Source organism: Oncorhynchus mykiss, chromosome 4 (genome assembly GCF_057628025.1).
Source record: "Oncorhynchus mykiss isolate SJ-2025 chromosome 4, ASM5762802v1, whole genome shotgun sequence".
In the NCBI taxonomy this organism is placed as follows: domain Eukaryota; kingdom Metazoa; phylum Chordata; class Actinopteri; order Salmoniformes; family Salmonidae; genus Oncorhynchus; species Oncorhynchus mykiss.
The window spans coordinates 92030001-92044255 of NC_143025.1; the positions used below are offsets into that span (position 1 = coordinate 92030001).

Here is a 14255-nt window from a genome sequence, read left to right on the forward strand (position 1 = left end):
TCCACCAATATACATGTTACTGTCCACCAATATACATGTTACTGTCCACCACTAGACTATACATGTTACTGTCCACCACTAGACATGTTACTGTCCACCACTATACATGTTACTGTCCACCACTATACATGTTACTGTCCACCACTATACATGTTACTGTCCACCACTATACATGTTACTGTCCACCACTATACATGTTACTGTCCACCACTAAACATGTTACTGTCCACCACTATGCATGTTACTGTCCACCACTAAACATGTTACTGTCCACCACTATACATGTTACTGTCCACCACTATACATGTTACCGTCCACCACTAGACTATACATGTTACTGTCCACCACTAGACATGTTACTGTCCACCACTATACATGTTACTGTCCACCACTAAACATGTTACTGTCCACCACTAAACATGTTACTGTCCACCACTAGACATGTTACTGTCCACCACTATACATGTTACTGTCCACCACTAGACTATACATGTTACTGTCCACCACTATACATGTTACTGTCCACCACTAGACTATACATGTTACTGTCCACCACTAGACTATACATGTTACTGTCCACCACTATACATGTTACTGTCCACCACTAGACATGTTACTGTCCACCACTATACATGTTACTGTCCACCACTATACATGTTACTGTCCACCACTATACATGTTACTGTCCACCACTAGACATGTTACTGTCCACCACTATACATGTTACTGTCCACCACTAGACATGTTACTGTCCACCACTATACATGTTACTGTCCACCACTAGACTATACATGTTACTGTCCACCACTAGACTATACATGTTACTGTCCACCACTATACATGTTACTGTCCACCACTAGACTATACATGTTACTGTCCACCACTATACATGTTACTGTCCACCACTAGACTATACATGTTACTGTCCACCACTAGACATGTTACTGTCCACCACTATACATGTTACTGTCCACCACTAGACTATACATGTTACTGTCCACCACTAGACTATACATGTTAATGTCCACCACTAGACATGTTACTGTCCCCCACTAAACATGTTACTGTCCACCACTAGACATGTTACTGTCCACCACTATACATGTTACTGTCCACCACTATACATGTTACTGTCCACCACTAGACTATACATGTTACTGTCCACCACTATACATGTTACTGTCCACCACTAGACATGTTACTGTCCACCACTATACATGTTACTGTCCACCACTATACATGTTACTGTCCACCACTAGACTATACATGTTACTGTCCACCACTATACATGTTACTGTCCACCACTAGACTATACATGTTACTGTCCACCACTAGACTATACATGTTACTGTCCACCACTATACATGTTACTGTCCACCACTAGACATGTTACTGTCCACCACTATACATGTTACTGTCCACCACTATACATGTTACTGTCCACCACTATACATGTTACTGTCCACCACTAGACATGTTACTGTCCACCACTATACATGTTACTGTCCACCACTAGACATGTTACTGTCCACCACTATACATGTTACTGTCCACCACTAGACTATACATGTTACTGTCCACCACTAGACTATACATGTTACTGTCCACCACTATACATGTTACTGTCCACCACTAGACTATACATGTTACTGTCCACCACTAGACTATACATGTTACTGTCCACCACTAGACATGTTACTGTCCACCACTATACATGTTACTGTCCACCACTAGACTATACATGTTACTGTCCACCACTAGACTATACATGTTAATGTCCACCACTAGACATGTTACTGTCCCCCACTAAACATGTTACTGTCCACCACTAGACATGTTACTGTCCACCACTATACATGTTACTGTCCACCACTATACATGTTACTGTCCACCACTAGACTATACATGTTACTGTCCACCACTAGACATGTTACTGTCCACCACTAAACATGTTACTGTCCACCACTAGACATGTTACTGTCCACCACTAAACATGTTACCGTCCACCACTAGACATGTTACTGTCCACCACTAAACATGTTACTGTCCACCACTAAACATGTTACTGTCCACCACTAGACATGTTACTGTCCACCACTAAACATGTTACTGTCCACCACTAGACATGTTACTGTCCACCACTAAACATGTTACTGTCCACCACTATACATGTTACCGTCCACCACTAGACTATACATGTTACTGTCCACCACTAGACATGTTACTGTCCACCACTAGACATGTTAATGTCCACCACTATACATGTTACTGTCCACCACTAGACATGTTACTGTCCACCACTATACATCCTACTGTCCACCACTATACATGTTACTGCCCACCACTAGACTATACATGTTACTGTCCACCACTAGACTATACATGTTACTGTCCACCAATATACATGTTACTGTCCACCACTAAACATGTTACTGTCCACCAATATACATGTTACTGTCCACCACTATACATGTTACTGTCCACCACTAGACTATACATGTTACTGTCCACCACTAGACTATACATGTTACTGTCCACCACTAGACATGTTACTGTCCACCACTAGACTATACATGTTACTGTCCACCAATATACATGTTACTGCCCACCACTATACATGTTACTGTCCACCACTAGACTATACATGTTACTGTCCACCACTAGACTATACATGTTACTGTCCACCACTAGACATGTTACTGTCCACCACTATACATGTTACTGTCCACCACTAGACTATACATGTTACTGTCCACCACTAGACTATACATGTTAATGTCCACCACTAGACATGTTACTGTCCCCCACTAAACATGTTACTGTCCACCACTAGACATGTTACTGTCCACCACTATACATGTTACTGTCCACCACTAGACTATACATGTTACTGTCCACCACTAGACATGTTACTGTCCACCACTAAACATGTTACTGTCCACCACTAGACATGTTACTGTCCACCACTAAACATGTTACCGTCCACCACTAGACATGTTACTGTCCACCACTAAACATGTTACTGTCCACCACTAAACATGTTACTGTCCACCACTAGACATGTTACTGTCCACCACTAAACATGTTACTGTCCACCACTAGACATGTTACTGTCCACCACTAAACATGTTACTGTCCACCACTATACATGTTACCGTCCACCACTAGACTATACATGTTACTGTCCACCACTAGACATGTTACTGTCCACCACTAGACATGTTACTGTCCACCACTATACATGTTACTGTCCACCACTAGACATGTTACTGTCCACCACTATACATCCTACTGTCCACCACTATACATTTTACTGCCCACCACTAGACTATACATGTTACTGTCCACCACTAGACATGTTACTGTCCACCACTAGACTATACATGTTACTGTCCACCAATATACATGTTACTGTCCACCACTAAACATGTTACTGTCCACCAATATACATGTTACTGTCCACCACTATACATGTTACTGTCCACCACTATACATGTTACTGTCCACCACTAGACTATACATGTTACTGTCCACCACTAGACTATACATGTTACTGTCCACCAATATACATGTTACTGTCCACCAATATACATGTTACTGTCCACCAATATACATGTTACTGTCCACCACTAGACTATACATGTTAATGTCCACCACTAGACATGTTACTGTCCCCCACTAAACATGTTACTGTCCACCACTAGACATGTTACTGTCCACCACTATACATGTTACTGTCCACCACTATACATGTTACTGTCCACCACTAGACTATACATGTTACTGTCCACCACTAGACATGTTACTGTCCACCACTAAACATGTTACTGTCCACCACTAGACATGTTACTGTCCACCACTAAACATGTTACCGTCCACCACTAGACATGTTACTGTCCACCACTAAACATGTTACTGTCCACCACTAAACATGTTACTGTCCACCACTAGACATGTTACTGTCCACCACTAAACATGTTACTGTCCACCACTAGACATGTTACTGTCCACCACTAAACATGTTACTGTCCACCACTATACATGTTACCGTCCACCACTAGACTATACATGTTACTGTCCACCACTAGACATGTTACTGTCCACCACTAGACATGTTACTGTCCACCACTATACATGTTACTGTCCACCACTAGACATGTTACTGTCCACCACTATACATCCTACTGTCCACCACTATACATGTTACTGCCCACCACTAGACTATACATGTTACTGTCCACCACTAGACATGTTACTGTCCACCACTAGACTATACATGTTACTGTCCACCAATATACATGTTACTGTCCACCACTAAACATGTTACTGTCCACCAATATACATGTTACTGTCCACCACTATACATGTTACTGTCCACCACTAGACTATACATGTTACTGTCCACCACTAGACTATACATGTTACTGTCCACCACTAGACTATACATGTTACTGTCCACCACTAGACTAGACATGTTACTGTCCACCACTAGACTATACATGTTACTGTCCACCAATATACATGTTACTGTCCACCAATATACATGTTACTGTCCACCACTAAACATGTTACTGTCCACCACTATACATGTTACTGTCCACCACTATACATGTTACTGTCCACCACTATACATGTTACTGTCCACCACTATACATGTTACTGTCCACCACTATACATGTTACTGTCCACCACTATACATGTTACTGTCCACCACTAAACATGTTACTGTCCACTACTATGCATGTTACTGTCCACCACTAGACATGTTACTGTCCACCACTATACATGTTACTGTCCACCACTATACATGTTACCGTCCACCACTAGACTATACATGTTACTGTCCACCACTAGACATGTTACTGTCCACCACTATACATGTTACTGTCCACCACTAAACATGTTACTGTCCACCACTAAACATGTTACTGTCCACCACTAGACATGTTACTGTCCACCACTATACATGTTACTGTCCACCACTAGACTATACATGTTACTGTCCACCACTATACATGTTACTGTCCACCACTAGACTATACATGTTACTGTCCACCACTAGACATGTTACTGTCCACCACTATACATGTTACTGTCCACCACTAGACTATACATGTTACTGTCCACCACTAGACTATACATGTTAATGTCCACCACTAGACATGTTACTGTCCCCCACTAAACATGTTACTGTCCACCACTAGACATGTTACTGTCCACCACTATACATGTTACTGTCCACCACTATACATGTTACTGTCCACCACTAGACTATACATGTTACTGTCCACCACTAGACATGTTACTGTCCACCACTAAACATGTTACTGTCCACCACTAGACATGTTACTGTCCACCACTAAACATGTTACCGTCCACCACTAGACATGTTACTGTCCACCACTAAACATGTTACTGTCCACCACTAAACATGTTACTGTCCACCACTAGACATGTTACTGTCCACCACTAAACATGTTACTGTCCACCACTAGACATGTTACTGTCCACCACTAAACATGTTACTGTCCACCACTATACATGTTACCGTCCACCACTAGACTATACATGTTACTGTCCACCACTAGACATGTTACTGTCCACCACTATACATGTTACTGTCCACCACTAGACATGTTACTGTCCACCACTATACATGTTACTGTCCACCACTATACATGTTACTGTCCACCACTATACATGTTACTGTCCACCACTATACATGTTACTGTCCACCACTAGACTATACATGTTACTGTCCACCACTATACATCGTACTGTCCACCACTATACATGTTACTGCCCACCACTAGACTATACATGTTACTGTCCACCAATATACATGTTACTGTCCACCACTATACATGTTACTGCCCACCACTATACATGTTACTGCCCACCACTAGACTATACATGTTACTGTCCACCACTATACATGTTACTGCCCACCACTATACATGTTACTGTCCACCACTATACATGTTACTGTCCACCACTAGACTATACATGTTACTGTCCACCACTATACATGTTACTGTCCACCACTAGACTATACATATTACTGTCCACCACTATACATGTTACTGTCCACCACTAGACTATACATGTTACTGTCCACCACTATACATGTTACTGTCCACCACTAAACATGTTACTGTCCACCACTATACATGTTACTGTCCACCAATATACATGTTACTGTCCACCACTATACATGTTACTGTCCACCACTAGACTATACATTTTACTGTCCACCACTATACATGTTACTGTCCACCACTAGACTATACATGTTACTGTCCACCACTATACATGTTACTGTCCACCACTAGACTATACATTTTACTGTCCACCACTATACATGTTACTGCCCACCACTAGACTATACATGTTACTGTCACCGGCCAACAGCTCCGCAACCCTCTCAGCTCAGCAACCCTCACAGCTTCTTGCCCGAGGCCCCCCAGCTTCTCCTTCACCCAAATCCAGATTGCAGATGTTCTGAAAGAGCTGCGAAACCTGGCCCTGTACAAATCAGCTGGGCTAGACAATCTGGACCCTCTCTTTCTAAAATTATCCGCAGCCATTGTTGCAACCCCTATTACCAGTCTGTTCAACCTCTCTTTCATTTAGTCCGAGATCCCTAAAGATTGGAAAGCTGCACTCTAGACCCAAACTGGACCCAAACTGCTACAGACCTATATCCATCCTGCCCTGCCTTTCTAAAGTCTTCAAAAGCCAAGTTAATAAACAGATCATCGACCATTTTGAATCCCACCGTACATTCTCCACTATGCAATCCTGTTTCTGAGCTGGTCACGGGTTCACCTCAGCCATGCTCAAGGTCCTAAACGATATCATAACCGCCATCGATAAAAGACAGTACTGTGCAGCCGTATTCGACCTGGCCAAGGCTTTCGACTTTCGACTATTGGCAGACTCAACAGCCTTGGTTTCTCAAATGACTGACTCGCCTGGTTCACCAACTACTTCGCAGACAGAGTTCAGTGTGTCAACTCGGAGGTCCTGTTGTCTCTGGCAGAGTCTTCCTGTTGTCCGGACCTCTGGCAGAGTCTTCCTGTTGTCCGGACCTCTGGCAGAGTCTTCCAGACTCATATCAAACATCTCCAATCCAAAATCAAATCTAGAATCGGCTTTCTATTTCGCAACAAAGTCTCCTTCACTCACGCCGCCAAACTTACCCTAGTAAAACTGACTATCCTACCGATCCTCGACTTCGGCGATGTCATCTACAAAATAGCTTCCAATACTCTACTCAGCAAATTGGATGTAGTCTATCACAGTGCCATCCGTTTTGTTACCAAAGCGCCTTATACCACCCACCACTGCGACCTCTATGCTCTAGTCGGCTGGCCCTCGCTACATATTCGTCGCCAGACCCACTGGCTCCAGGTCATCTAAAAGTCTATGCTAGGTAAAGCCCCGTCTTATCTCAGCTCACAGGTCACAATAGCAGCACCCACTCGTAGCACAAGCTCCAGCAGGTATATCTCACTGTTCATCCCTAAAGCCAACACTTCCTTTGGCAGCCTTTCCTTCCAGTTCTCTGCTGCCTGTGACTGGAACAAATTGCAAAAATCGTTGAAGCTGGAGACTTACATTTCCCTCACTAACTTTAAACATCTGCTATCTGAGCAGCTAACCGATCGCTGCAGCTGTACATAGTCCATCTGTAAATAGCCCACCCAATCTACCTACCTCATCCCCATATTGTTTTTATTTACTTTGCTGCTCTTTTGCACACCAGTATCTCTACTTACACACCATCATCTGCTCATCATCATCTGCTCATCTATCACTCCAGTGTTTATCTTCTAAATTGTAATTACTCTGCTACTATGGCCTATTTATTGCCTTACCTCCTCATGCCATTTGCACACACTGTATATAGACTTTCTTTTTTTCTATTGTGTTATTGACTGTACGCTTGTTTATTCCATGTGTAACTCTGTGTTGTTGTTTCTGTCGCACTGCTTTGCTTTATCTTGACCAGAGGTCGCAGTTGTAAATTAGAACTTGTTCTCAACTAGCCTACCTGGTTAAATAAAGGTGAAATAAAAATTACAAAATAAATAAATAGGAGAAAACTGAGGATTGATCAACAACTTGACAGAAGTGAAAATAAGGAAGCCTGTACACATAAAAAAAAATCCAAAACATGCATCCTGTTTGCAACAAGGCACTAAAGTAAAACTGTAAAAAATGTGACCAATGAACATTTTGTCCTGAATACAAAGTATTATGTCTGGGGTAAATCCAACGCGTAGCCAATTGTAAACTGGGGATGATTAGGTGACCATGATGGTATAAGAGTCAGATTGGGAATTTAGCCAGAACACCGGGGTTAACACTTACGATGAGTGCCATGAGATCTTTTAGTGACCACAGAGAGTCAGGACACCCGTTTAACACCCCCTACACCGGACAATGTCCTCAATCACTGCCCTGGGGCACTGGGATATTTTTTTAAACCATAGGAAAAGGTGCCTCCTACTGTCCCTCCAACACCACTTCCAGCAGCATCTGGTCTCCCATCCAGGGACCAACCAGGACCAACCCTGCTTAGCGTCAGAAGCAAGCCAGCAGTGGGATGCAGGGTGGTATTCTGCTGGCCTGTAAATACTGTACACTGGAGTTGTTTACCAACAAGACAGTGAATGTTCCTATAAAATATTGACTCAAGGTTGTGAATACTTATGTAAATGTAATATTTCTGTTTTCATTTTGTCATTATGGGGTATTGTGTGTAGATGGGTGATAAAAGAATGTAATCCATTTTGAATTCAGGCTGTAACACAACAAAATGTGGAATAAATCAAGGAGCATGAATACTTTCTGAGGGCACTGTAGCTGTAAGCTAGTTGTTGATAGCAACTGGCTGACTAATTCAGTGCTAAAGTAACATTAGTAGGTGGTAGGGCTAACCTTAGCAGGCTAGTAGGGCTAACGTTAGCAGGCTGGTAGGGCTAACCTTATCAGGCTAGTAGGGCTAACCTTAGCAGGCCAGTAGGGCTAACCTTAGCAGGCTGGTAGGGCTAACCTTATCAGACTAGTAGGGCTAACCTTAGCAGGCCAGTAGGGCTAACCTTAGCAGGCTAGTAGGGCTAACCTTAGCAGGCTGGTAGTAGGGCTAACCTTAGCGTAATATAGTTTGGTTGTATTATTCACTATTGTAATATGTTTTAGTCATTGTTGAATAGTTTGCGCTTACTGGCTAGTGGCTACTGTGATATTTACGGTAAATTTGAGCAGCGGACCAAGTGTGTCGCGTTGCCAGCCACAACCAAAGGCAAGGACGTCATGTCAATTGAAAATCTGATCTTTTTGCCAGTAATTGGTCTTTTGACCAATCAGATTAGATCCTTTGCATATAATTGGCCAAAAGATCAGAATTCGGCTGCCTGTGTAAACGCTGCCTGATAGTCATAGCTTCTTTTGCTGTGTACTATGTTTCCTGTGTCGACACTGCCTCATTGTCACTCCTTGGGGCGTTAGGTAGCCTAGTGGTAAGAGCGTTGGACTAGTAACCTAAAGGTTGCAAGATCCCCGAGCTGACAAGATAAAAATCTGCCGTTCTGTCCCTGAACAAGGCAGTTAACCCACTGTTCCTAGGCCGTCATTGAAAATAAGAATTTGTTCTTAACTGACTTGCCTCGTTAAATGAAGAGGGGGGAAATTGTCATACCTTCTTTTGCTGTGTACTCCGTTTCTATGATCCTGGCCAGGCCAAAGTCTGCTATCTTGCAGTGGAGAGTCTCATTGACCAGAATATTGGCGGCTCGCAGGTCTCTGTGGATATAGTTTTTCTTCTCAATGTAGGCCATGCCTTCAGCTATCTAGTACACGAGAGAGAGAGACGAGAGAGAGAGTTAGACGAGAGAGAGAGAGAGACGAGAGAGAGAGTTAGACGAGAGAGAGAGAGAGACGAGAGAGAGACGCGAGAGAGAGAGAGAGAGAGACGAGAGAGAGAGAGACGAGAGATGAGAGAGAGAGAGACGAGAGACGAGAGAGAGAGAGACGAGAGAGACGAGAGAGAGAGAGAGAGAGAGAGAGAGAGAGAGAGAGAGACGAGAGAGAGACGAGAGAGAGAGTGAGACGAGAGAAAGATGAGAACGAGAGAGACGAAAGACAGAGACAGAGACAGACAGATGATTTAGACATTTCTAGATAGTCATTTTTTTTCTAATTTTAGATCAGATAGAATCATTCTGGACCCAAACGATTGATTAAAAAAAACACGGACCCTCATACAGGCCTGCTACTCAACAAACATGCACCACCGGATGTCAGACCATTTCAATACTCTTACTTATTTGTTTCCTATGCAGTCACAACGCTCCTTCACTCTATTCTAGTCAGACCTTGGTGCATCTCAATACCTTATATAGTTCATACATTTTGACCAGGGGCCAGGGTCAAAAGTAGTGCACCACATTGTAAAAAAAGATGCCATTAGGAAAGCATTCCACTGACACAGTAAAGTGGGTTAGACAGGATATGCCCTCTCAAAGGAAGTGACACGTGTGGTCCCAGAGGGGCGAATGCCATGGTGGCTGGAAAAGAAGAAGAAGAAGAAAACGACCTCACTTCCTGTCCGGATGTTAATGATGAAGAAGGGCGGGGGCTGGAAAACCCAGCAGTACACAATCAGCTCTTCTTAGCCCGCCGCAGAAACCACATAAACCACCTCATTTTACACACTAGCTAGCTAGAACTGACACTTTCCACGTGTTTGTGCAGAAAAAGAAGAAAAAAAACTGCTTTTTAAAACGGATGTACGACAGGACTATAAATAGTTGACTTCTCTGAAATGTTTGTTTTGTTTCCTGAACTGGTGTTTGATTCAGTAGCTGCCTCATCAAACGACACCCTATTATCTTACCTAATCTACTTCACATAGGCCTTCGGTCAAAAGCAGTACACTACATCGAAATAGGATGCCATTTTAGGACACACATTGTCCTAGTGCATGCCCGTAATGTTGCTAGGAAGCTATTCAGAGAAAGTCTAGCGCTTCACTCAGCGATTTGAAGTTCTTCAAATTGCAAACTCATCATTCATCTTTTTTTAAATCAAGACATGGTTTTGGAAAATTAGCTCTGTACCCGTACCCCCCCTGTATTGTTATTAGCTATTGTTATTTTACTGCCAGTCTTTAATTACATGTTACTTATATTTCTTATTCAGATTTATTTTTTTAAACTGCAATGTTGGTTAAGGGCTCGTAAGTAAACATTTCACTGTAAGGTGACACCTGTCGTATTCGGCGCATGTGAAAAATACAATTTTATTTGATTTAAAGATCAAATATAGGGGTATAACATTTGGCATATGATACTGGCCAAATATTTAAAATATTTTTAATGTTTAATCCCAGCCCCCGTCCCCGCAGGAGGCCTTTCGCCTTTTGGTAGGCCGTCATTGTAAATAAGAATTTGTTCTTAACTGACTTGCCTTGTTAAATAAAGGTTCAATAAAATAAAAAAAATGGCAAACATAATACAGAGTCATACACAATCTACCGGATCATGTTTCTATTTCCTGTTGGGCAGTTTTACATTTTTTTTTTTTTTGGTACATTTGACTCCGACAATTAAGTTGTTTTAGAGGAATGACTTGTATGATGTCCCACCTGGGCTGACATGTCTATCAGTTTGGTGAGCTTCAACTTCTTGCCCTCGTCTGTTTTCAGGAAGTCCAACAGACTTCCTGTAGATAAGGAAAGAAGACGCACAAAGCTGTTAGAACTGTTGCACTTTAAATCACAGTACAGAAACATCTAGGTACTTACCAACATGCAGAAACCCATTGTTACCACATACTGTACATTTCTAGAGAAATACCAGGTACATACCAGATACATACCAATTCAAAGACCATAATAGAAAGTGTAATCCATTTTCTTAATACTATTTCCTGCAATGACTAAAGCACATAGCAGTGTCCTTCCCATTGAGATCTTATCATTTACTAGAGTGGCTGATGTCACAGACCTGCATAGCTGATAATGGCAGCCATCTTGGTCAGGAATAAATTACAATAGGTCATCGTCAATAAAACGTCACAATAAGCTGTGTTCCGTTTGTCTTCTGGGGTGCAAGGAGACATCCAGCTCCATTAAAAACCTTGACACAACGTTTTCAAGGGGATTGCAAATAAATGATTACCATTATCTAGTTGTAATGTCCATCACCTCTTGAAGAGCATAGTTTCTGATTATTCCAATGCGAAACAATTGTACAGATTTAGCTCTATGGTCAGAGTTATACAGCATGTAACTGCATGCTTTTCCTGATCAATTAATCATGTAATTTCAGATACGGGACTGTAGCCTCTCTCTCTCACTCACCATGCTCACACACACAGACTATCTCTCTCACCATGCTCACACACACAGACTATCTCTCTCACCAGGCTCACACACACAGACTATCTCTCTCACCAGGCTCACACACACAGACTATCTCTCTCACCAGGCTCACACACACAATCTCTCTCTCTCTCTCTCTCTCTCTCTCTCTCTCTCTCTCTCTCTCTCTCTCTCTCTCTCTCTCTCTCCATGGTCACACACACAGACAATCTCTCTCACCATTGATCATGAACTCCGTGACGATGTAGATGGGTTCCATGGTGACGACGGCGTAGAGGCGGACCAGTCTGTCGTGTTGCAGCTGCTTCATCAGGTTGGCCTCCTGGAGGAAGGCCTCAGGCTCCATGGTCCCTTCCTTCAGGGTTTTCACCGCCACCTTCTGATTGCCATTATAGTAACCTGGCCATAGGGGACGATACGAGAAGAACCCATAAGTCATGAGACTTATGTAACAGACTGAGGACCGTTTGGAGATTGCAATAGGTGGGAAGAACATTAATGCAAAGGTAAACAAAATCACACACGCACGCACGCACACACACACACACACACACACACACACACACACACACACACACACACACACACACACACACACGCACGCACACACACACACACACACACACATTGCTTCAGCATATCTCGTACCCATCCAGACTTCTCCAAACTGTCCTGCTCCCAACTTCCTGATCATTTTCAGCGTGTCTCTGGGGATCTCCCACGCGTCCTGGGCCCACGGCTGGACGGGGGCCTTCGGCTTGCAGGGGGCGTTCAGACGCTGACACAATCCATCACACGTACCTATGACACAACAACAGACCCCAGAGAGAATTATAGCCCGTCAGCCATGCCTGTGACACAGAAAATAGACCTCAGAGAGAAACACATGCTGTTCCCTATTTATACATTTTCATTGTTATTGATTGCGGTAGAGCACACAGAGACAAAAAGGCATCTGATGACGTACAACACAGGTGATTGGGTGAACCATGCTCGCTAGTTCAGTAACCTTTCCAGAGGCATGAAGATTTGAAATAACAAAACAAAAACAAAAACAAAAAAAAACCCTGCCATGTTTTTTGAAGTCTTCACTTTTTACATTCAGACCTGGATTCAATCGGATCGATGGCAGACCAACCCGCACAGCGGATGTTTTTTACTGTCGGAGGGAGGACCTGTGTTCGAGCAGACAAAATAAGTGAACAGCTGCTCTTGAGATCAATGTCAATGAAGCCACACCCGCCCCACTCATGTTAAGAAGTTCAATATGAGAAAGTTGTAGACTATGTAGAAATAATTTTAAAAATCATTCACATCATCCTAGTGGAGATGTAGATCACATCTGTCATCTATCATCCTAGTGGAGATGTAGATCACATCTGTCATCTATCATCCTAGTGGAGATGTAGATTACATCTGTCATCTATCATCCTAGTGGAGATGTAGATCACATCTGTCATCTATCATCCTAGTGGAGATGTAGATCACATCTGTCATCTATCATCCTAGTGGAGATGTAGATCACATCTGTCATCTATCATCCTAGTGGAGATGTAGATCACATCTGTCATCTATCATCCTAGTGGAGATGTAGATCACATCTGTCATCTATCATCCTAGTGGAGATGTAGATCACATCTGTCATCTATCATCCTAGTGGAGATGTAGATTACATCTGTCATCTGTCATCCTAGTGGAGATGTACAGTGCCTTGCGAAAGTATTCGGCCCTCTTGAACTTTGCGACCTTTTGCCACATTTCAGGCTTCAAACATAAAGATATAAAACTGTATTTTTTTGTGAAGAATCAACAACAAGTGGGACACCATCATGAAGTGTCGCTTGGGGTATGTCTCTATCAGTTT

At 42.8% G+C, this 14255-nt stretch overlaps 1 protein-coding gene across 1 annotated transcript in view; it reads right to left on the bottom strand.

Moving 5' to 3' along the window:
- The window catches only part of blk (BLK proto-oncogene, Src family tyrosine kinase), a 33785-nt gene that overhangs the window by 6083 nt on the left and 13447 nt on the right, over positions 1 to 14255 (bottom strand). Inside the window, exons 8-11 of the mRNA XM_036976393.2 lie at positions 13040 to 13192; positions 12611 to 12790; positions 11654 to 11730; positions 9707 to 9857 (exon numbers count right to left, since the gene is read on the bottom strand). Of these exons, the coding sequence (XP_036832288.1) occupies positions 9707 to 9857; positions 11654 to 11730; positions 12611 to 12790; positions 13040 to 13192 (561 nt within the window). The remainder of the gene's footprint in view (positions 1 to 9706; positions 9858 to 11653; positions 11731 to 12610; positions 12791 to 13039; positions 13193 to 14255) is intronic.